The sequence below is a fragment of the Numenius arquata genome, chromosome 12 (assembly GCF_964106895.1).
Source record: "Numenius arquata chromosome 12, bNumArq3.hap1.1, whole genome shotgun sequence".
Classification (NCBI taxonomy): Eukaryota; Metazoa; Chordata; class Aves; order Charadriiformes; family Scolopacidae; genus Numenius; species Numenius arquata.
This window is the reverse complement of record NC_133587.1, coordinates 38511985-38536478: the sequence shown is the minus strand read 5'-3', so window position 1 is coordinate 38536478 and position 24494 is coordinate 38511985. Positions and strand designations below refer to the sequence as shown.

Sequence of the window (24494 nt, the reverse complement as noted above, 5' to 3'; positions counted from 1 at the left end):
TGTGTCTTCTAAGCCAAGAGTCACTCTGAGAAAAAAAAAAATGCTTTCACAGCAAGGGAAGTCTTGAAGTGCAGCTTATTTGCTTATTCATTCAGTCGAACTGTCTGACTAAATCACATATTGGATTAGCTTCATTCAAGGTCTTCTCTTCCCTCTGCTTGAGTAGGCATTTCTTCTAAGGGACAACAATGGCAGGGGCCAGAATAATTAGGCTGAGAAATGGAAATTGGAAAAACATATTGTCGCCTTTCAACAACATCTTTCTTGATCAAGAGGGTGTTTCTGCTACATACTATTGTCCTCAAGTAGGGCAGGAATCTAGCAAAGAAATGATACCAGGAGTGACAGGGGAATGTTCCATCCTATCCTAACAAGCCACGGCAGCAGTGTGAAGAGATGCTCTCAGGAGGCATAAACTGTGTTATTGAAGTTGTGTGAGAAACCTTTGCTTCTTATTTGGATTTTGCAACATGTTTTATTTTAAGATAAAAGCCCTCAGCTAAGAAGCAGCTCCATTCCTGCTCTGTTTCTCTGTCTAAGCCCTTCTGTTATACAGCATGGCTTAGACTATTTTTCAAGGAGAATTCCACCTTCCAGTACACCAGTATTTATCAGATCTGGAACGGAGTTGAGGTTTCAGGAGGGTAGTGCGTACATGTCAGTCAGAGAGTAAATATTGTCTCCAAACAGCAAGTTGAAGAGACCTTTGTTTTCCTGAGCAATGCTTGCCTAAGTCTTAAGGGAGCTGTCTTTCACTGAACCGGGGTACTGAGCTCACAGGCGTAACACAACTGCCTGAAAGAGTCCAGCTTGAAGGGATAAACACAAGCAAGGGCATGCAACAAAAGGACAAAAAGGCAAGAATGTAAGAAACAAAGCTCCTGACCTATGTCTGCTGGATATCTCCACGCAGGTGTACGGAGAGGACCGTCTGAAGGGAGTTGGGGAGGTAAGTCTCATGGATTTGACAGTAAAAACAGAGCAGTCCTGGAACAAGGAAGCTTTCTAGTTGCACAATGGTAACTGGGGACAAATCTTGTCTCCAAAGTTGAGACCAACTTTCAATCAAGTCTTCAGGAGTTTTGGCACAAGGAGAAAAATTGGCTTTTTCTCCACACCACTGCCTTTCTACTCAGCAGGGAGAAATGGCTCACTCAGGAGACAAATCACCTGATCCGTCGTAGACATCTGCCATAAAATAAGATGAAAAACAGCCAGAAAATTCTCTCCCTTGTGGTCCTCTCCTCTGACTATAAAAGGAACCCATATGATAGCAGACGCAGATGTCTACACTGGTCAGATAAATCCCACACCTGAGTGACCAAAGACTCCTGTTTGGCTGATGAGCTGCTGAAACAGAAACGACAGCCAGATGGATGCATTACAGAGTACTAAGGCAAGATATAACAAATAAAAGCAGAGCTAATCACAGCATTTTAACAAAGAACACATCACAAATACCTGTCACCTAAAGAACTCAGAGCAAGAAACGTAGGCAATTAACAGCATCCCCAGTTGTTCTAATGGGCAGGCTGACGCATCAACGGATGAAGGAGCTTAGTGAAAGACTGAAATCAAAGATCACAGCAGTATCCACAGGCAGCGAAGCTGCTCCTTCACCCTTACTCCTCAGGGCGTGTGCTTCAAGAACACTGAATGAAATTATTGAGTTCCCACAATGGTCGAGACATTCCCAGAAGTCCAAGACCACCACAGAAGCATCATTCTGTTTGTCAAGGCCAACTTTAGGAAGCAACAGAGGAGCAGTAGAACAAGTAAAGCAAATCAAGTCTTGGGGCTGCACCTCAGTGGGGGACAAGTTCAGTCAGGAAAGTGTCACGTAAGAGAAGTTCTCAGCATCCCAAAGAAGTGGAAGCAGCTGACAAACCATGCACAAGAAAAGGTTGTATCTGCTGCAGGAGAGGAAAAAAAGGATTCGGAGGGGAGGAGAGGAAGGGAGTGGTGGTGGAAATAATCTAAAAACCTTACATTCTGGTAATGTAAGCTTTGATGAGTGAAAGCTAAACCACTTGAACTGACTAACCAAAGAGGCTTGACCTAGGCTGTATCAAAGCACACGCGAGCAGGGGCTGTAACTACTCTGAATATCCCAACCAAAGATGTCCTACTCACATACCTCAGAGACAGGCTCAGAAAAAAGCTGGTTACCAAAAAAAATTCGTCCCGTTCTTTTCCCTTGCACATCACATTGTGATTTTGACCCGGATTGACAAAACAAGTGTAGAGCAATAACAAGAGATGATCCTTTGGTGCAGATATCATTTTGTACCCAATTTGCACAAGTGTAAAACACTGTACTAAAATTTCAAGCCACGTGGAATCAGGACTACAGTCACCTTGAGAGAAGCTTCTTAAGGAAACGCTCTTCACGGGATGGCGATCCTCTGATAGCCAAGTGAACGTCCACCCACCTTCTAATCATCCTTAGCCATATGTTTGCCAGTTTCAACCCAATTTAACATGAGGATTGAGATCTCACCAAAATCAAAATCCTAACAGTTACATGAAAAATCAACGGCTGTGGAGATGAAAAATCCAAATTAGCACCTTTCTGCTAGGGAAGGAGTTACAGCTTCACGACAAGCACCAACAGCAGACAGTTTAATCCTCTGACGTGTTACGTTTTTCTTCCCCCACCTCCTAACCTGCAAGCAGCGCTCTGGGGACCAAGGCAATAGAAATACGGATGAAACAAATGATTTGTTGAAAGTTCTGCTTTGGCTTTTTGTGGCTTTAGATACACATCCTTTTCTGCGTTGCTCTGTGATGTGTAGTGGTAGCCGCAACTCCAAAGGAAAAGCAAGCTGAAAAACAAAAAGGTCCCAGTGGGATCACACACGGCGGTATTCAGCTCAATTACTTATTAAAGCACCGACAGAGCACAGACTTTTTTCAGTATATTACTTATTCAATCAGAGCTCCAGCTCTCTCAGACTGATCCCTTAAGAAAAAGCAAACATCTTTCCCTGTTTGTTTCTAGCTGCATTGCAAAAGACTTTAAAGACTTCAGGCTGCAAAGAAAACTGTTTGTCTTTGGGTCATGGTACACCAAGAGCTTGTGGGTGAACCCAGTGCAGCTCTGATTGACTGGTGAGGGCGCAGGGCCATCGAGCTAAAGAAGCTGAGTGGATTTTTCCATGTAACTCTGAGACCCACCTCCAACCTAGACTGGCTTTGCCAGGACAGGACAGGAGCTGCAGGTCAGACAGCAATAAACAACCTCCTTGTGGTACTCAAGGGTTTTGTTCCAGGAGATGAGATTAATTTTCCAGCAGATTAGTCCAAACTGGGAATAGCTCAGCAGGTCTTTTAAACACAGAAGGTAACCTTTCGCCTAGACAAGATGGGGATGCCACATTGCTCACATTGAAGAACAGTAAGATCACTTATGTGGGAGGGATGGAATCAGCCTCCATCAAGCATGTTGAGGTAGAAGACATTGGCTTGCCTTTAGATTTCTGTTAGCTAAGATGTTAATTCAGTCAGTAACCTCTCTATTCCAGGCAACCAGAATAAGGTAGACAAGCTGGCAAAAAAACCATGTGATTTTGGAAATCAAAGGGCACCAGATCCTTCCATCACTGTGCCTGTGAGAGCAAGAAGCCTGTGGTTCCTTGGCAGGCTAATGTGCATTCCTGGAAAGACAAAAAGGAGAGAGTGGTGGACATCTTACAGCAGCATTTCTTCAAAGGACCTTTCTAGGGGGAGATTTATTGAGTCTTATTCTATCTGACACTAGTCAGTGAACGTGCAACTTTGGTGAGCTGGAAAAAAAAAGAGCTTGTCTATAAATTCTTACACTCCAGACACCAGTCCTCAGAGGCCAGCCCTAATAAACCCATCACCACAGCAATACTATAATTCAGTGGTGCTCAACTCCTGGCCCTTCAGAGCCTGGCATCTGAGTCTTTTCTCAGGGACTCCTGCAGCAAGCACACAGTGCTTTGAGAAACAGTGTTTTAATGCTAAAGTGGGGCACAACAGAGCACCCCCAACCCAGCCCAACAGAAAAGGAAACGTTTCCTTCTCCCTACCCAGAAGAGAGCTCAGGCCCAGAAAGTAATTTAACCATCTAGACAATATCCTACTAGCACCATGTAACACTGTCAGGAGCCAATATATTATCTAGAAATGTTCCAACACGTGCTATGAGCTGGGAAGAATAAGCTATAACCTTCTTCAGCCAATTAAGAAATTGACCCCGAGCCTCCCATTTCACAGGCAAATAAAGCCACAAAGCTACAAGAGACATCAGTCTTCTCACTCTGATAAGCCAAATGAGCTACTCAAGAAATTGTCACCACAATTGCACAAAGCTAAAACACTTCTCTGAATCCCTTCGCTGCGTGGTTAACCTTGATGCCAAACCAGTAACCAGGCAGAACTAAAGACTAATGATGATGGTAACGCTGCTTAAACTAGTAGGCATTGTTTAACTTGCATGGATGAATCCTTCTGTACCTCTCTGCAGCCTTGCTCAATGACAAAGCAACTGCTGACGGTGGAGGCCTGTGAGAAGTATTATATGTTTTAGCACTGTACCTTGGGACCCAGAATAATAAGCACATAAAAGAGATAGATGTGTATTTGTAATGCCACCTTTTAAAGCAATTGCTTAAAAGAAGCCTGCTTTAGAAACTCGGAAATGTAATTCTTGACCTTCCTGAGTAATCATGCTAATATCAAGAGAAGTTATAATTATTCAGTTGTGGAAAAAAAAAAAGAAGGCACTGTTCGTACTCGCAAATGAAGCACTTAAATATAAAGGAGGAACGTGCCCATTCCCCTGCCACTCTGGAGGGGAGTCACAGCAAAGGGGTCCATCTTCACTGCAGAGATGCAGCAGGGACAGGGAGAGTGCTCCTAGGCCACTTTAATGGGAAGAATACAAATTGGAGTCACCCACCTCCAGCAGGAGCATAATCCAGCTCTCAAATACTCAGGAAAGAGACCCACTAACTCCCTACAATTCCCTGGTTTACTCCCCAGGCACATTACAGCTTCTACAAGAAGGGAAGAAAGGCTTCAGTCACTTTCATTAAACAAGTCTGCTTTATTCCCAAAAGATATTTTATCCTAAGGGAAACATACTGGCACTGCAGAATGATGCAGTAAAACGTTCCCGCTTGCACAGCGTGATTTAGGGTATTCATTCAAATTCTGCGACTTCCACACATTTCTGTAGAAAGATCTCCCGACTTGTATTTTCTGTACGATTTTCTCAAGAAGAGCCTACTTAATCTGGACTAAAACATTTGAAGTGGAAGAGTAGCAACAGAGCAAGACCAGCTCTGCTCAGGATCTCTAAGAAAGAAATAGGACATTCATGGTATAAAAAAAACCCCAAAACCACAGTGACCTACATGCCGTGTTGGGAGCAAAGCCCTCCTCCTGCAGTCTCACTCGGCGCAACACAAAGAATTGCGTGGCCATGACACCTGAAGGAAGAAAGGAAAATAATGTAACCCCGAATTGGTGTGCAGATGGAAGCAGCTTTGCTTTTTGAAACAGAAATGAAACTCTCCATGTTTTTTCCCTTATTTTCTTTTTTACAAAACTGGTGTCAAGTAAAACATTGTGCAACAGTGTCTGTATCACATAAGGCCTCTATGCTTTCCACAATTTATGAAATCCAACCACATCATGTTTTATCACACAACAGACTTTCCATAGTGTCATGTAACAAGAATTCCCCTTCTCTGAGGATCCTAGGGAGTCTTTAAAGACTTTAATCAACCTTCACACCACAAATCTCCACATATTAAAGAAAGATGGGATTAAGTCAGTGTGCTTATGCTTTCTGTTGGTTTCATGTAGGCAAAGATATAAACATAGATAAGTCACAGAGGAACAGAAAGATAGTTTCAAGAGATTTAAGCAGGAGAACTTGTGGAATTAAGATACTGTGCTAGACAGGTATGCAGAGAGGCCAGCACGCTAAACACATGGAATCAAAGCTGATAGAGATGGGCAGTGATTCATACATACAAGGGACTTGACTTTGTCATCCAGCTATTCCAAAACAGCAAGCACGATCTGAAAAGTACCCAAGAAAAATTGAAGTCGCAAACACACAGAACAATATGATGCTTTTTAATCAGGCTTTCAATCACAAAGTAAATTTTTCCACCAACAGACTCAAACACAGACATTTAAAAATTATTTGTCTACAAAGAAGAACAAAATGATTTAAACAACTCCAGTAAATTCTGAGAAAATCTCTTCTGATCTTCTCCTTGGGAGTCCACTCTTCAGCCGACTTATAAATTTTGTCGTGCTTCTATTTCTCAAGACAAGAAGAGGTTGGGTTGTAGATAACCTTCTGTTCAAGCTCAGCATATCTTTTCAGAAGTGGACGATAGAGCTAAAAACAAAAAAGAAATAAATATGTCTCGGTTGAAAAATTAGATTTTTAAATCACACTGCAGTTAGAAACCATCTTCAGACCTGAAAAATACAGCATCTTCGTAGGTACCTGGAGGTTTGGGAGCTTTTTCCCCAATTTGTTCAAGACTGCTGCAGACTCCTCCTTCTTCAAATGTCACAGTCCTTTTTATCATCTCTTTTACAGCTTAATTTTATGACACACACAGGTTGTTCTTACTGCGGTTGCATTCTTGCTATAAGCAGAAGTCATTACTTCCAGAGGAAGCAGCACTGCTAAAGTCACCTCTCCCAGTCTCACCTGCCCCCTCGGTAATCGCTGTCCTAATCACCCAGGCAGAACTCCTGTCCTTGCCTCCCCCCGCTGCCTCCGGACGGATCACTGCCTCTGTCCCCTCCTCCTCTGCCTGGCTAATAAGCACATAGCCACCCTAGGAGAGTCAAACACCACCGTCAGAAAGGTCCTCCTTGGCCAATATGCTGACCAGGGCCTTCTAAAACACACTTCACACTCCCTCTCCCACCCCCTCATACTCCCGTGTCTCTTTGAGCTGCTTCTCTCCTTCACAGCCACGACTTTTCCCACCTACACTCTGCTCCATGGCCAGGCTCCTTGCTCCCTGATCCCAGGCCCAAGAGGACAAATAGAGACCCAACTTCTTTCCACAATTACACCGAGTATCTGAGTAGTTCTTTTGTATTTCCCTAGCTGGAATTATCCATGAATTGTTACAACCATAGAAAGCAGAACCAACACTGAAATGTATTCAAAACCCCAGATTGAAACACACCCTATGTTTTTGGATATGGGTGAGATCCATGTTGGGATTTGTTTCATTCGTTACCTTATTTTTTTCCCCCCTTTGCTTCAAATTCATCACAGGACGTATCGCAGAAGATGAGCTGTTTGTATGTGAGGTTACAAAGCAGAAACCCTGAGTTTCTGCTCAGACCCAGAAGCTAGCCCCACTGCTGGCTCCAGCCCAAAACTGTACTTCATCTGGACCTTCTGGAGATACACCTTCTTCCTTATCTCCTCTTACTGGTTTTAACTGTCCATCTCATAAAATCAGTAGTTTGACAAGCCATACCAGGACAGCTTCACTCATTTGCTGGCTCAAGCACAAAGAAGGGACTGCCAGGAGCCAGTGCGGGGTCTGGTACAGGCTCGAGCAGTCCTTAGGAGGATGCCATAAGGTCACATCCCTGCCGCAATGAATCCTAGGGGCCGCCAGTCTGGTCTACAAGCCCTCTGCACTGATGTTATTCATAATCAGGGCAGTCTCGCTCCTGGCTCCAGGTTCAGAGAGGTTATAGAGCCATAATGAATCATGCCCAGTAAACTGAATTACTGCTCTCATCAATAAGTGAGATCCAGCATTTAAATGCATTTTATCCTTTTCCAGATAAGAGCCACAGCCAACAACTATATATGCATGAAAAATTCAGGAGGAAGATGTTTCAAGTGTAAACCATGAGGCCATAGGAAGAGACAGGGTTGTTCTTGCGCAGTTTTATGTACAGTCCTGCAGTAGCCTCAGTGTCTCTAGCAGTTGCGCATTCTCAGATGAAGGAGGAAAAAAATAAAATATCAAAAGTCTGCAGTCTTCTCATCTAGGAAACAAAGAAACAGCATGTTTTGTTCTTATGTTTCAGTTGTTAGCAAAATATCCAATTTCTGTTTCCCTCTTCCTCAACAATAGTTTCAGTCTGACCAGTGAAACCCCTGGATTTATCTCTTCATTCCCACTTCCACCTTCCACGATGGCAGGTGAGAGCGACTTAATGGACAAATTCTGCAGAAGGAGCCTGTTTTGATCAACTCATCCCTTTTCCCAAGATGTTACAGAAGCTAAAGCACATTTCTTCAATAGGTTAAGTATATCAAGGGGAAGAAGAAAAGGAGCATCTACAGCAAATAGGAGGAGACACTTTTTGCCAGCTAAGGCCTCACCAGCGCAGTTTTTAAACCCATCTCACAGTGATTCACTGAGTCTGACTCTGTCTTAAACTTAACGCTGATTAAAAGAGAGAAACCTACTCACTCCTGCCTCTGCAACAGACTCATTCGGTGACCCTGGGCAAGGTGTGCGCGCCCCAACTCTTCTGCCCCACAGGGCAGAGATACTGAGATCCATGAAGATTTACGCAGATTTATGGGGTTAGAAAATAAAATGCACCACTATTATGAAATGCCACATGACTCAGCATGGACTTTTTAACTGCCTACACAAGGGCCTTGGGGGTTCAGTGAAGTACGTATATATATTCTTTTCAAGTTCCCAAAGCACATTATTGCTCCCATTTCTGCTAAATATGCACATCAGAGTAAACAAAATATTGAGCCGGCAACTATGGCTATACTGGGAGTATCAGTATGTCAAACAAAACAGCTCCTTTATTCACTGAAGCATCTGTAATCAAGCCTCGCTATTTCTTAGGCTGCTATTCTGTAAATTTGATAAACCCTAGGTGCTTCTCAACAAAGATTCAGCACAACAGAGCTGCACTGGTGAGCGAGCTCAGCCACAGAGAAAGCAGGCTCCGAATTACTTACCCAGCAGTATTTTTACAAAATACACAACAGCACATTTACCAGAAGGCTGGGAATTATTATTGTTAATAAATCACTCTAAATTAAAATGTGTCAAAATAAATGAACAACCACGTTTACTGATACAGTTTCTTTTCCTGTTTATTGGACTTAAGCACTTAGCTTGCTAATTGAGAAAATTCAGGCATTTGCAATAAGCTTTCCAGCCATTAGTGTAAATAAATGCTGCATTATGGCCCATGTGATAAAATGAAAACTAAAAATTAAGACTATTCCTTGTACTCTATTCCTTCTCATTTTGGGGTAAAAAGCAGTGCAGTTCAGAGAGCTAAGCCAAAGTTTTAAACTCCTCTTCCTCGGGGAATCTGGCTGTAATACCACCAGTACATCGTGGCTGATCAGCACAGCACAAGCTTTTCACAAGGAGTATTTTACACACCAGCTTGACACCAGCTGAAGTTTGGGGCCAAAGCAGTGTGGCTCCCATGAAGTACAGAGAAGAAAAGCCAAACTGCACCGACCAAGAACCTGGCCTGAGCGCACACACAGACGTGGCTGTGAAAGATGCTTCTCCACATCTGCCGCGACTGAACTGCCCCTGCAGAACCTCGGGCAACTCCTCCTAAGTGATTCCAGGAGCCTCTTTCCTGAGGCAATTATATAGATTTATTTTTATAATTGAGGTCCAAAGGGAATAAAGAACTCTCAATGATGCATAAAATCTCAAGAACATAAATTCACTCTCTGTCATAGCCTCAAACCTAATATATCAGACCATGATATTTAACAAAAGTAATTACATGTATCACAACATGAACCTTATTATTGTCCATAATTTAATTGTCCTTGCTATATTACAGCCTTTTCTCCCGCTTATCTCTACAGCCTACTCCACAACATTAGCTGTACTCCGATGGCTTCACTTACAAACCCTAAACTTCTCTCCTGGGACAATTTGGCCATATTCTGACATTCCCAAGAAAATGCTAATGATAAATATTGCATTATAACAGAGAAAAAAACTTAACCTGCCCTCCCTGGAAAATGCATTGAAATAAGTCTATCTAGTCTAAATCAAATATGTCACCCTCAGACTGTATCTCACCATAGTACCAGCCTATGAACTCAACGGGGCTTTTTACTGTTTCTTTGTACAGTGTCTGGGACAATGGGACACTGTCCCATAGGACATCTGTTGCCCTCCAAAAGCAAAACCAGCTACAAATTTTACTACAAATGACAATCCACATGGATCCTTCTTTCTCCTGCAATGCTATGTTAGCCAATGATTGGAGCAATTCAAAATTTACAAATTACAAAGATGATGCTGGTGATTATCTAATTTTAATCTACCCGAGTACATTTAATCTACTCTGAATAGATTAAAATTAATCAGCCTTTCACAAACACTTGCTACTTTTGATAGGTTCCTTTATTTTTAAACCAAACTCAAATTACTCAAAGAGATTTTGCTTAAGAAATCAAGAGATACAGATGTTTTCTTTTTACATCGGAGCAGTTTTTCACCTTTAACAAAGAAAGAATACTCTTAAAGCAGAAAGAACATGACAGTGTCCTGAAATACTCTGAAGACTCCTCCAGAGAATCACACCTCAAACTGTCACTTTATTTACTTTGGAGATAAATTCTGCAAGCCTATCTTAATCAGTTTAATAGGTAAAAAAACCCAATTATTATTGGCTACACAAGTCACCTTAATCAAACTCCCATCAATACCTATTATATTTTTGTGGTTGTATTATTATTACCTACTTCGCACTAAATTATCAACCTAAACCAATTCTAGAAAACAACCTCCCCCCTCCAAAAATCTAACTCAACAAAAATATCATTATTTTAAATCAATAAATAGGTCATTATAACCTTCCTGGGTAATAGGGTCACTTCTATAAATCCACCTACTTACAAGGCAATTCACCAAAGTCAAGAAAACCTGTTAAGTCTACATTTTCCCTTCTTGAAATTTTTGCAGGATTAATACATTTCAGTAGAGTCAATAATGCAATCAAAAATTAAACATCCAGAGGTAGTGAACTGCACTACACCTTCTCCCTACAAAACTCGACATGGTAATATTACAATAAATCTGACAGTACATCATAGGCACACCGCTTGTATAAACACAAGTGATCAACTCCAGATAATCATGTTCTCTCTCATGCTTTTTTGCTTAATTAACCAACTAGCCAACCATCTCTGTTTTAATAGATTACTAGAATAGAGCTGCATTCTAATGCCAGAATAATAGATTCTTTCTGTCTGTTAACATATATTTATTGCTCTAGATTCTCTTGGTTATTTCTGTCATGCTTGGTGGTTCTGATTAATCTTTTCACTTGAGGGAGGGAGGAGGCTCCAGAGAGTTGATGACTCTTAACTTTTACCATTTTGAAAATAGGGGAGAAGGATTAATAAGGTTAACCCACAGATGACTGACTTCAACTAGCCTGCTTGAGTGAGTGACCAAAGACTGCCACCATGATAGTTACCACCAGGGTACCTTATGATCTGTTTGGGTCTTGACAGAATTAGAAGCTCAAGTTGGGTGAGCCCCCACACCCTACAAATATACTGCAAAATCAGGTTCAACTAAGAGACTTAGGGTCATAGGCACAGAGAGTGATTTAAACTCTTTGAAATGGTCTCCTCCAGGCAGGATGGTCTGCTACAGGATACAGTCACATTTTTGCCAGAGAAGATGGAACTTATGGGGACCTTACAACTAACTCATCACCCATCACAAGCTCTATGTCTCCCATCTTGTGACTGTATTTTACTTGCCCATAAGAGCTGTTTTGCATGTCCTGCTTTTTTCTTTTTGAAACCACGCTCGTTATCACAAATGATCCTCCAGCAACCAAAGAAACTCTTTTTGCATTTTTGGTTCCTGGAAAGCCCTACTGTGTCCATAAGCCTTGGCAAGGAAGCTACATCAAACTGTTCTCTGACCTCTGTCTATAAGAGGTTTTCCTCCCTCCAATGATCTAACACGTTGCCTCCGACCTATACCAGGAAGAAAGGATGAAACCAGAGCAGATTGCTGTGTTATGACCTGTTTTTATTCCATCCTGCCAAGATTTAGCTGTAGCTGTCCAAAAAATGCAGGGAAGTGGTCCGGGGAATTTCGCATTGGTTAGCCAGACTTTTTCAGAAGAGCTCCTCAGTGAGACAGAACTTAACCTCAGGATGACTTTGAAGTTTATAAAAAGAACCGTCATTTAAGTGAAAGCCTCTAACCTCAACAGAATGAAATTGGATGGACAGGGAGATGCAGCTCTGTAAAAAACAGAATCAAACTGACTCATCACATTATGAATTTTTACTGCACTGTTCATGCTAACACACTGTATTACTGACAGGCCCTCTGGCTTTCTGCAGTTTCACAGCCATGAAACTAGCCAGGGAATCCACCATCAACTGCAAAATTATAAGACAGGAAGGAAAAAAAAAAAAAATGGTGCGGAACACATAATTGCAAGAAGCTGCTTTTAATGGAATGAAGCTGGCAAGCTGAGCTAAAGAGCAGCAACGCTTATTCTTTTCATGCTGTTTGGCCACTACCTTCTCTATCACTCACTCCTATCTACTGGGGCAATAATTCACTGCTGTACATCATTTAAAACTAATAAAAAGATGTGCTATGAGAGCCAGGTCTAACCAAGTGGAAAAGGAGAAGAAAAGTATCGAGAGGGAGATAATTAACTCTTTTAGCTTCCAGGCCATTTTATGCAGACAGTAAAACAGAAAGAGGTAAATGAATTCCCCACTGATCTCTCCAGTTCGGTCGGCTTGGCCCCTGCAGGGGTACAAGGTGCTTGCTGCTCTTGCAAGGCCCCTGTGAGTGACAGCTGTATTCCCTGCCCTTGAGTTTTATAGCTGAAGCAGCACCGGGGGGGTCAAAAGCAGGTCTCCGAGCATTCTCCACCTCCACACGAGCCAGGCGGGCAGCTTTTCAGCAGACAGCATTTTTGGGGGGGGGGAAACAGGGCAGCGACGTGAGGTTGAATCAGACACGGGGGATCTGCTCCTGCAGTAGGCTTCGGCTGCAACTCACACACGACAGAGGCCATTGCTGTTAATTATTTTATCTTTTAAAATGAGGGGGAAGGTTGAGTAAATGAGATCAGATCAATCAAGTTTAAATTATTCAATGTCTTAATATTTCTGAAGGGGACTTCTATTCGATTACTGAGCTCCTCCATCTCAGTTAATAATTAAATAATATGCTGGCAGGCACAATGCAGCATGATCATTTCTATTATTACTCATGATGATATCTGGTGCTCCACTACACATGTAGCTGGGAGTTAGTAGTTTTGGCAGATCATTAATTTCCCAGTTTAAATAAAAGCTTTAAAACCTTGTTGCCTCTAGTTAGGGCACATCCAAATCTCATAAATGGAGAGCGCAGGGCTGTGTTGATGTAAAAGAAGTTTTGGCATGGCTGAAGACAGTTAGGTTCACCTTTGGTTATTTAAACTTGTGCTCTCTAGGAACCTTGCTATATTGTATTGTTTATTTATTACTGGACGTTGTATTTCAGAAGCTGTTGCAAACTAAGGCCTTTTGCACTTGATAGTGAGAGGTGAAGAGTTGCACCGGAGAGCCTGAGACAACAATTCCTTCCTCCGTTTTGCAGGGGCTGGAACCACATAGTTAGCAAGAATGACTATTTCTTTTGCTCTATCTACGCGGCCTCATAAAGCATAAGCTTCACCTTTGGAAATGCTGGAATTCCCAGGATGGCCATGGTACCAAAGACCTATGCCTAATGAATCCTCCCAGTTGGCACACTTTCCAACTGGGAGCTCGAAGTGAAGACATACAATTGCTGACCACTGTTTAAGATCAGACAGGAAGGATTTGGGGACATGTTTTCCAAGACAGCAGACAGCATTGTCACCACATCTTTTTCCATGCTGCTTGCTGCAAACAAGTCAAGACTATTCTATCAATATTATCAATTACATCTTGACTGACCTGTCAATCTCTTTTATAACTTTTTTTTCTGTCCCTTAAAGAATAGATTTTGCTCTCTGATCACACTCAGTTGGGGGGGGGCGGCGGAATATCTCTCATAGAACAGGATAACTGGATGGAGCGATCACTCAGATTATCGCATCATTACAGCACGAGACCTCTCAAAATCAAATTAATCTTTTCAAAAAGAACTGTGTAACAGAATGTCTCTTAAATTAATCTATTTTACTAGAAGAATTCATAAACCACTACATTTTGAAGCAAACAGGAAATTAAAAGAAAAATGGTATTCCCAAGTTTGCTTACCTCCTCAGCCCCAGTTGTTGGTGTAACAGCCAATCTAGGCTCTGGTGCTAATTTCACGACATCAGCCAAGGACACATTCGTCTCAGCTACGAGCCCTGCAATGAGAATCACAAGCCTGATCAATGCAAAAAGCACAATAAGGGATGTGCCTTGACTCCCTGGCAAATTAATACATTATATTGATCTCCCCTGGTCAGGTCAGCATTCAGGATTGAAGGATAAATGGCAGAAGATCTTACATTCCAGTGCGTGAGGCCGGGAAGCGGAGACTCTGTGATTGAGTTTTTGCCAATCACTCAATTCGTACCCTGGAGAATAGGTAAGCAGCAGAAATGCTACTCAACAATATCAGTAATTATTTATGGCTACAACAGTACAGTAAACAGCAACAAAAATATGTGGAAGCAAGGGATTCAAGGAAAAAATGTGACTAAACAAAAAAGCAAGAGAAATGAAAACACTGTCAAGAAAACATGTTACCAATTGCTAAATATATTTATATATAAGGAAGCAAAATAACAGGGGAGTTCTGCTACTACATCATTTTGCTTTTCAAGTGAATCACAGCATTTCAGGAGTTGCTTGTTACACCTGTGAGGAACACCAGGCTAACTGCGGAACACCCTACTTGTAGATGTACACTGTAATATTATTAAGGAGCCCTTGCCATCGATATTTCATTTATATTAGCAAGTGTTCACTTTCACTCAATTCCTTTGCCCGGCCAAGAGTGAGTCAGCTGAAAGCATCAATCAAAAATGCCACTTAGAAACACACACAGCACGCCCCTGGGGCTTGGCTGGCAGAGTACCTGAGCTAAGGAGTCCCTCCATCAGCATGGCATCCGAAATCTTCACTCAAACGCTCTGTCAACCAAGCCTCAAGATCTCATATGCCAAACTGGCAGAGGGAAAGCACACCTTCCATGCATACGAAATATCTTCACGAACTTCAATGACGGCTCCACATTTCACATGCATTCACGGACAAGGAATTTGCCTGCAGCATTAGGTGCTGGGAAGCTTCTGGTGGCTTCTGAAGCAGCAGGCAAAGTTTGAGTACAGACAAAAACAGTTTGGAAACTTGGCCCCCAAGGTGGAAAAATGGTCCCATCATGGCTTCAAACATACTGATAATCTAACAGTTCTGTTTCCACTGTCCTGCAAAAGCGTACTTTGCCTGACAGAACCCTTGTGTCTTTTCTGGAAATAAAGAGGAGGGCACGCTGCGCAAGTTAAACACATTGACAAGTTTTGGCTGTGCAATTTTCTGTGCTGTTTTCAAATGCAAGAGAGCGTGTAGTCTTCAGATGCTATAATGTGACAGCAGAATTTGCTTCCAAAATTAAAACTTGGCTGATTTCTTCTGATGGCTGATGTTATCTTTTCCATGCTTGTTGCAATCCCATGGTCTTACATGAACTTGTATGGAACCTATCCATGTCTTAAGGTCCAAATATTAAGCTTCTAACCAGAAAAACTGAGACTAATAAAAGTTGGCCTAAATAAGGACTTCAGAATTTGATACACATTCCTTGATTTGTTTAGTTGTAAGATATTAGAAATTGTTTTAAAATACATTAATAAAATTTCCTGCCTGGCATTCAACTCTTAAATGTCTGATGGGCCACCCTTAACAAACACCTGCATGCATTAATAGATATAAGTTAATTAACACTTTAAATCTGGGACTTGGACTGTTGCATTGCAGTGAGTGATTTAGTACAGCAAGTAAAATGCCTGGTCAAGCTAAGAGCATCCCAAGATTTATGCTTTTACAAGAGAAAGTGCAAACTCAAGCGTGGAGCCCAGGACACCTTACATATCCTCCATCTTTATGTTTAAAAGCTGGAAGATATAGGTTTAATAATGTTTACTTAGCCAACAGTATTACTGGTCCCATTGTCCCCACCCTCTCTGATCTTCTCTGCTAGGATTGATCTGTTGTTTGGTTTGACCATTTCAGCAATCCAGTTTACAGCCTGGTCCACAAACTGTGACCGCAGGCTACACCAACACCTTCAGTTGGCTGTGTTGCTCCAAGAGGAACACATGGGGTAGCAGCTCAACACATTAAGGTCCTAGACCTTTCCCTGTCCATTATCAACAGTTTCCAGGCCCTATTCCTTGGTTGAGAAGCAGCCACCAGACTTGAATTATAATGTAAATGTTATTCTTGGTCCTGATCCAACCGTACTAAGAGCAAAAAACCCTCTTTGACCTGAGTGACCTTCCAGTCAGATCCACCCAGCTTTATTCTCCCTCCTCATTTTCAGTAATGTTAATCCCAAGCACTAACCAACTGAAATTAAATGCCCAGACCGCTCAGAAGTATCTCCTTACAGTCTCACCGTGAATTGCTCTGTAAGCACTTCCTAAGCAAGCAGAGTTGGCGGTATCGATAGTGTACACTGGTGCGTTGAACACATCAGACAGGACCTAGGAAGGATCAAAGCATCGGTTACGCATGTCCATGAAAGACAAGGGATAAGCAATCCCCTATCACTGCTTAGGAAAACAAATAACTACTGTACACCCCAGCCAAGCATTTGGGGACCCATGGAAAGAAGCACCGCAGGCAACAATGAGCCTTGAACTTGTTACACAACAGGGCATTGGTAAATCTGAGCTGGAGATGCAACTGCAGCCAGGAAACAAAGTCCCATTTCTCACCCATTTCTCACCAAGCTTCTTTATCACAAGCTCAGAGGAGTCTGGGTTCAAGTATCGTCTCCCTCATTAGCCCATGCCAAAGGCTTACATCAGGGACCCACAACTGCTGCCTGTTTTCTTCCATCCTGTTTATGGATTAGCCAGAAGGGAAGGAAGGAGAGAGGAACCAGTCACGGCTCCTCAGTTCTCAACTGTGATAAAACAGAAGCTTCAGCAGTATGAAGGCCTGCTAAGCCTGTCTTCTTCAGCTCCACCATTCCCATCATATTAGCATTAGCAGGAAGAATGACACAGGAGCTAGTTACACAGTCTCTACATTTACCAGGAATTTTCTTGTATTTGAGGGATCCTTAGCTATGAAGATAGACCAAGACATTTCTCAGCTTGACTTGAGCAATACAAATAAAATTTTACAGGCAAAGAATTTGTTACAGTATGCAACAGATACTAAAGTTATTTGACCACACATCATTCTGCATTGAAAATCAACACCAGGCATATCACATTCACTGAGTACACATGCTCTTCCCCACAGTGTAGGTTTAAGAAAACAGATACAAAAGGGGAAAAATGAAGACATATTTGGATAGGGACACGGGAGGTTCAATAACTCTTTTCCAAAAACATTGTCAACAAACTCTTTCCATTTTGGTTTCATCATCTCTAGGATTGCAGGAGCCCCTTGGGCTGAGCAATGCAAGAAGCAGGTAAGAATTCAGATTTAACTTGTGCTGGTTTTATTACTTTTGCCAAAGGGAACAGTGTATCACCTTATTTACAATACAATCAAGTCTAAAATAATGCCACAGTGTCCACGAATCCAAATAATTTGATTTGGATTAGTGATCTGCAACCTCGATCCAGGAATTTACAAGCCCTACTGATTATGGGCCCACAGGCTTCATAAAAGATGACTAAGAAATTCAATCCACACACGCTATAGAAAAAAAAAAAAAAAAGAAAAAGTATGTGACACTTCTAAAGGAGTTTGCCTCTTTCTCTGAAAGTTTGTGGGGAGTCTGCAAATCAAAACCTTTGAAAATCACCAATTTTCATAACTTTAAACAAAAGTGGCTAGTTGCTAACTAGAATCCAATGAAAGCTTGAGTTTATGCACTTAAAGCACTCTCTTCTGGTGAGACAGCCAAGTCTGTATTGCCTAACTTTGCTTGCAAGCAAGCACTGAGCAATACACGAGTGTCAATGCTAGAGGACAAATGGAAAATTAATCATGGTATCTATTAAAAAGCCCTCTGGAAATGATAAGGTCACAGAGTGCTGGTTCCACTGCCCATCCTGCCAGCCAATACTACCGTATTGTTTCAGCACATTCCCCATCTGCTTCTTCATCTCATCTCTAATAGGTATTTCTTGTCTTAAGCTTGAATTGTACAATTCCTTCGGACAATGAGGTCTGGTCTTTTTTCCCTTTTTCATCTCTGCAGAGCCTTATACATCCCTTACAATGTAGCTCTAGTCTATACTAAATGCTACTAAGTGCTGTAATACTACAAATAATAACTACCTTTTGTGCCACATGATTATAAAATTAAAATTATTCAAAGTTCATATACTTAGTAAGTCATTTGAAACTGTGGGCGCTCTCATGAATAATTTTAAAAGAAGCTGTTTGAGGTTTTACTGTTAAAAATATTTCACTGTTTCATGTGGTCATTAATCAAGCACCACATATGTTATAAAAAGCTTCCCAGAACTGTGGAGAAAGCTGCCCAACTATATTTTTTTAACAGATTTTCCTAAGTTGCCTCCTTTGCGGTGTAAAACATAGGAGTTACTGAACGTTGATTAATTAAATGATAGTCTTTTGTAGCCCTGGAACAAATTATCCAAAATCGACCATGATAAGGATGGAAGCTGTTATTCTTCATGCAACCGATATGGTTTCTGAGGTTTGGATTAAATTAAAAAGGAGGATCCAATTAACCAGTGATTGAATTAAGTGGATGACACTGTATTGATCATATTATTTTAAGACACTTCTAATGAGTTTTAAAAGCAGTTGTATTGTTACACATTAAGAGCAAGCACCACAGCTACCACTCCCCCCTCCCCACAATTTTTCAGCTGTGTATGTTGCAGAATTACATGTTATAAGAACATTCAGTTCTCTGCCTTCATTCCATAGCAAGGAAATCCTCCTGGCACCTAAACTGGAAATACTGCTTTAAAAACAAGCTCATCTATTAATCCAATCTCTCTGCTGACATATTCTTAGCAGAATTACTCCAGTAGGGACCAATGTTTTAAGCAATTAACCTATCAGTTAATTTTCCAACGTCAAGTTCCTAAGCAAAATAACCAAAGCAGATGAAGGTAAGTGACATCTGCAGGCAAAACATGCCAAATTTGTTGTGTCCCAATCAGCTGCACAACCAATGGTTATACAAACACGTGGTTTAGATGCCTTAGGGGAGAGAGAGTTTTTAGCTTTTCAACCTCCATTTATTCCAGCTCAGGTTTCGCAGAGCAGATGAGCTTCCTTTCATGTGATTGCAATTGCTGAAGAGTATGCTGCATAGCTGAGGCTGGCCTCTAGACTCTCTCTAGAGTATGGAAAGGGACTGGCATCTCCAGAAAGCAATTCACCCTGTGTTCACTAACTTCAGTGCCAGGACGTAGCCCAGGACAGGTGCCTTTTGGTGTAAACATCTAGCTCCAGGCTCAGTGTCTACACATCTGTTAAAGGGGAGCTTGTCAAGGCAGCCAGCGGATCACAGAAAGCTCTTTGGCTCACCTGGAGGGAGACATCTACATTTGATAAGTTAAAATGCCATCTGGTTTCCTTTGCACTGTAACTGACTGGATGTCCCCTGACTATTACAGGATTGACAGACCATACACGGACATCACATCGCAGATTCGGGCAAGACAAATCCCAACCCAGATGTCTAGTTCTGTGATAGCAAAAGCCAGGTGAGAGGCCTCTCACCACTCATGAGCAAGTCATTGCCATATCTCAGTGGGCAGAAAGAGAGAGGATGCAGGATTCGGTTCTCAAGATGACAGATGAAGGATCTTAACCAGGGCTGGATGTGCAGCAACAGCAGCAGAAGACGAAGGTGGGGAGAGGACAGACTATACAGAAGTGTAGCCTCCCAGCAATATGTGACACAATGCTAATAAGTAATAGATACTCAGAAAAACAAGGGCAGGTTTGAGGGGTTGTTTGGGGTTTTTTGTTTGGTTGGGGTGGGTTTGAGTGTTCAGCACGACCAAAATCTCCCTCTAGTTTAAAGCCATGGTGCAACTTTGATCTGAACTACAAAAATCTCAGGTTTCTTATCAAGTCTCGTCTTGACTTCTTTGCCGAATTATTTGATGTAAGTGATGAGACCTGGAAATCACCAGTGCTTCAGATACACCTTCATAAAACTAGTCGAGTGTAAGAAAATCCTTTAAAGTTCAATACAAAATTAGCATTGGGCTAAGGGTTTCCACACTAGGGTTTCCACGCTAAACTTGAAGAAAATCCCCAAAGACCTGCAGCAGATTCAAAATCCCATATCCACACTCTCCTGTGCAGCTGCAGTGATTTGGATTCAGTACATCAAAATAAAAATGCAGATGTAACTGCAAGTTCAGTTCAAAGGATTTAATTTTCTACTTACCTGTAAGATCTTTTTATTGTGGGATGCACCACCAGTAGCCAAAATCCTTGTTCTGGACACTGCAATGCAACACAACATATAGATCAGACTGAAAGTGAATATTGTCAGGATTTGCACTACTGAACCAAGCAATGAGAAGAAGGAGGTAGAAATCAGATGGTCTGGGCTCTCTCTCTCTCTGTACTTCTAATTTACCTTCTGTAAAAAAGGAGATAAGACTAATTACCCACCTTTCCAAGACACATTAGAACACTTTCTTAGAAGAGGCAAAATAAATATTGCAGATCTATTGCAGTGCTATCAAAGTCAGGGAGATTTGCAAAGAGATATACAGTAAGAAAGGCAGAGTGTTACTATACTACAGCTCTGGTTTGAGGTCAGATTGGTTTGGCTCATAGCTGTATATATACAAAGTGACAGGTAACCTTTAAAAATCAGCAGTATTTTCCAAACTTATCTCCTCCTGACGTTCACAGTCAGAGTTCACTGAAACCTGGGCAATCCCTGTATGCTTGAATGACAAGGAAGTGTGTCAAAAGGTAATTAGACATGGTCTAAGTCACTTCAGTAAAATAAAAAAAAAATATTCTGAATCTTCACCCAACACAAACCCACAGCTGTGAGGGTGTTAAAAAAAATTATCCTACATCCTTTAGTCCTTAATGTCTGTCCTGTGCCTCATCATTTATTGTGTGCATGGTCCTCTGGAGCATGGCATGCAACAAGCCATACATCTATCCATAACCACAATTCAGCAAGGTATTACGAATGCGAGTAGTCCAAATGATCTCACTGAAATTCTTCAAAGACTTAAACCAAAATAAACACATAAATACTTTGATATTGTATTAAAAAAATATATATATATAAAATTACCCTGATTTATGACAATAATAAGCTATACCACCACGTATACCCTCCCAAAAGGAGAATTTTTTTGTGGCTATTGCTTTGTTATCTTAACCTCCTTTTTAATAAAAGCTAAAGATAATTTATTTCTCACAAGGCAAAGTTGGTCAACTTACACTGATGCCCTAAATAACTTACTGTCATTTATCCTTTTAAGTATCTTAATGACAAAAGCCCTGGAGACAGAATTAGAAATAAGGAGAAGATGCAGCTCACCATGCGATTTCTAGACAAACAGCTAGGTGCTCAGGTGGAGTCTAAGACCCAGACAAAGCATTGCATAGGGGATCCTATTTTACTGATAAATTTAATTTTATTTTCCTCTTTGGAGGATATTCAGTGATGCACAAATTGGGTTTTAAAAGCCATTAGGATCTCTGTCAATGTCAGTAAACAAATAAAACAAACAGCAGAGTGATTCCTCAGGGAAAACAAGTTTCAATTATACCAACACAGAGTGACAGATCCCTGCCAAGATTATCACAACAACATAACAGCACAGAAACCAGTGAAAAGTAACTAGTAAGCCTCTGTTCCTGGAAACCAAACCAAACTCTAAACGATTTGCCTAGTAGTCGCAATTCTGTCTTGCTAAACCTTGTAGCAAATATAAATTCTTGCAGAAGTACCACATCCAACATGAAAACACCACATTTCAGAGACAGTCAGCAAGACAGAGCGAGAAACAAACATGTTTGTTACACTTCACGGCAGCTAAAACCAAAGAATAAGGCATGTTTGCTCCTCACTGCCACTGGGAAGGGGCTTAATAAACCGCTGGGCTCTCACCATCAGGAAAGAACGGTGGATGATACAGAAGTGGTCAAGCCAAACAGCAACCCCTCCTGTGAAAACTGCAAATGTATCTTGGCTCAGCTGCTTCTCGCACTTCCATCTGCACGCCAGCTCTCTGTCTCAGGGTTTCTGTTCCACATCCTTCCATGTTTCCGAGCTCTGTCGGTATATACCACTCGGTCTGCTCTCCCTGGCACCCTAACTGATCGGCCAGGTAGGGCTGATTTGTGCCTTCGAGGCGACTCCAGCGCCCCTGTAACAGATCACATTTTTGCATCAGGAATCAAGGGCTGGACAGGAGACTTACTCCTTGCTAGATCAGACGATTCAGGTTTTGGCGACATTATCAATTTATGCCACAACTGTAATTCAGGATGCTTTATATAAATAAATTACCCTAAGAGAAGTAGGGGTGAATTTACAGTGCATTCAATACAAACCACACATGAGTACGCATTTACCCTACTATCAGTTGAGTTGGATATCAACTAAGAGAGCAAAAACATCTCAAGTCTAAAAGTGTTTAACACCCTAGTTATCTGCACACCCATCTTAATCCAGACTAATTCTTTCATAGCAAAACACTAAGAATTATTTCAGTATGTAGTTAGCCTACTTGATAAAAGAAATGAACTTAGTTTACACTGTGAATTTTCTAATGTTGGTTGAACATCTCAAGTTCTAAATTGGATCAGCTCATGAGTATGAGCCCACAGATACACAGTAAAAACACCCATAATCCTAGGCTGAAGCTACACAAAGGGCAAATCCATTAATTATTTGAAGTGGAGGAGAATGAAGATGGCTTGCTTCTCCAAAACATGCCCCAGTAGGTAACAGCCCAGCGAACCTCAGCCATCACTGTCTGACAACACAACCTGACCCGCTGTCCTGGTGGGACTGATCCATCCAGGCCACGTGGAAGAGTGATCTTCAGCGAACCTGGTGAGCTGCATTTCCAGCATCAACTCTGCGTACGGCCACAGCAGAGACAGCAGCTTCCCTGCCTGAGCTTCAGTCTCTTCTTACAGATGAGGAGTAGGTCCCAAAAGAACTTGTTGAAATTGCTGAATTTTAGATTTACCTTTTACTTCCATCTCTCTCCAGAGAGCAAGGAAAATGCATTGATCACTGATTTCAGGGATTGCCTTTTTAATGCCAATATTGTGTGCTTTACTGAAGAGTGGACATTTGCTCCGAGATGTGTAATTTGATACATCTTATAAATAAAGCAAGCCAGCCCATCATTTACGTATACAAGGCATTAACAGAGACATCGTTCATTCATCACTAGCAGTGCTCTCACTCAGCCAGCTGCGTTTGAATCTGTCAGAAGCTACCATCTATCCCCTACGGCAGTGCACAGAAAGAACTTAAATACAGTGTTACTAAAAAAAAAAAAAAAAACCCACCAAAACAACAACAACAAAAAACCCCACAAAAACAAACAAAAAAAAAAACCACAAAAAAAACCACAACCAACAACAACTGTAGCAAACATAATTCATTAATTCAACTCTTTGACAGTCAAGAGAATCAGATTTAAAAGTCTTTTAATTAAAAGCTCCCTGCATAGTACCTAGCCAACCAGTTTATTTCCTTCCTATTTAAAAATTAATGATTTTTTAGAGAGCTGATACAGAATTTTAACCCAATCTAGGAAGCGTTTGCAGCTGCACATGGCATGGTGTCGTCCTGCAATATGCAAATCTACAGTTTTATTATCTGCTGTGGAATGTGGCTGATCTAACAAAATTCAGTTAAAATAATAATTCCCACTGGACAGGAGGATGGGAAAGGCCCAAGTGAAGAAAGTCACTCACGCAGGGAGACTGAGCATAAGGCACTTTCCCACAGGAGGCTGAGGAGTCAGCCCACTCCGTGTATGTTGCTACTCACACAACAACCCCCTTTCTGCCTTTCACAGAGACCCAGCAAGAACTGAGTAACATTAAAGTTCACCTCCTGGCTCTTGTTTTCAGCCAAAATATTGCTTTCACTGAGAGGCACATGGAGGGTGGGGTGGTATCTGTCCCTGAGAAGAGAGAGAAATCACTGTTATTTGTGTTCAGCCATCGCCAGTGGTCCCAAAAAGACTGAAGTCCTGCATCACTGTGTATTTACAAACACAGAACTGATGCCTTCCCAGAAAAGCCAGCAGTTTAAGCAGATTAAGACAAAAAGCGGAGGGGAAAACAAAGATTTCAGAAAATGCAGACTCAA

At 41.6% G+C, this 24494-nt stretch overlaps 1 protein-coding gene across 2 annotated transcripts in view; it reads right to left on the bottom strand.

Moving 5' to 3' along the window:
* Window positions 1–1381: 1381 nt before the first annotated feature.
* The window catches only part of XYLB (xylulokinase), an 86649-nt gene continuing 63536 nt past the window's right edge, over window positions 1382–24494 (bottom strand). Inside the window, exons 16-20 of one of the 2 annotated variants that reach the window (XM_074157180.1) lie at window positions 20568–20626; window positions 16617–16704; window positions 14267–14361; window positions 11758–11770; window positions 1382–1422 (exon numbers count right to left, since the gene is read on the bottom strand). In XM_074157180.1, coding sequence (XP_074013281.1) covers window positions 1382–1422; window positions 11758–11770; window positions 14267–14361; window positions 16617–16704; window positions 20568–20626 — 296 coding nt within the window. Of the gene's footprint in view, window positions 1423–6301; window positions 6386–11757; window positions 11771–14266; window positions 14362–16616; window positions 16705–20567; window positions 20627–24494 lie in introns of those variants that run through there. The other variant, XM_074157181.1, reaches the window with a different exon arrangement.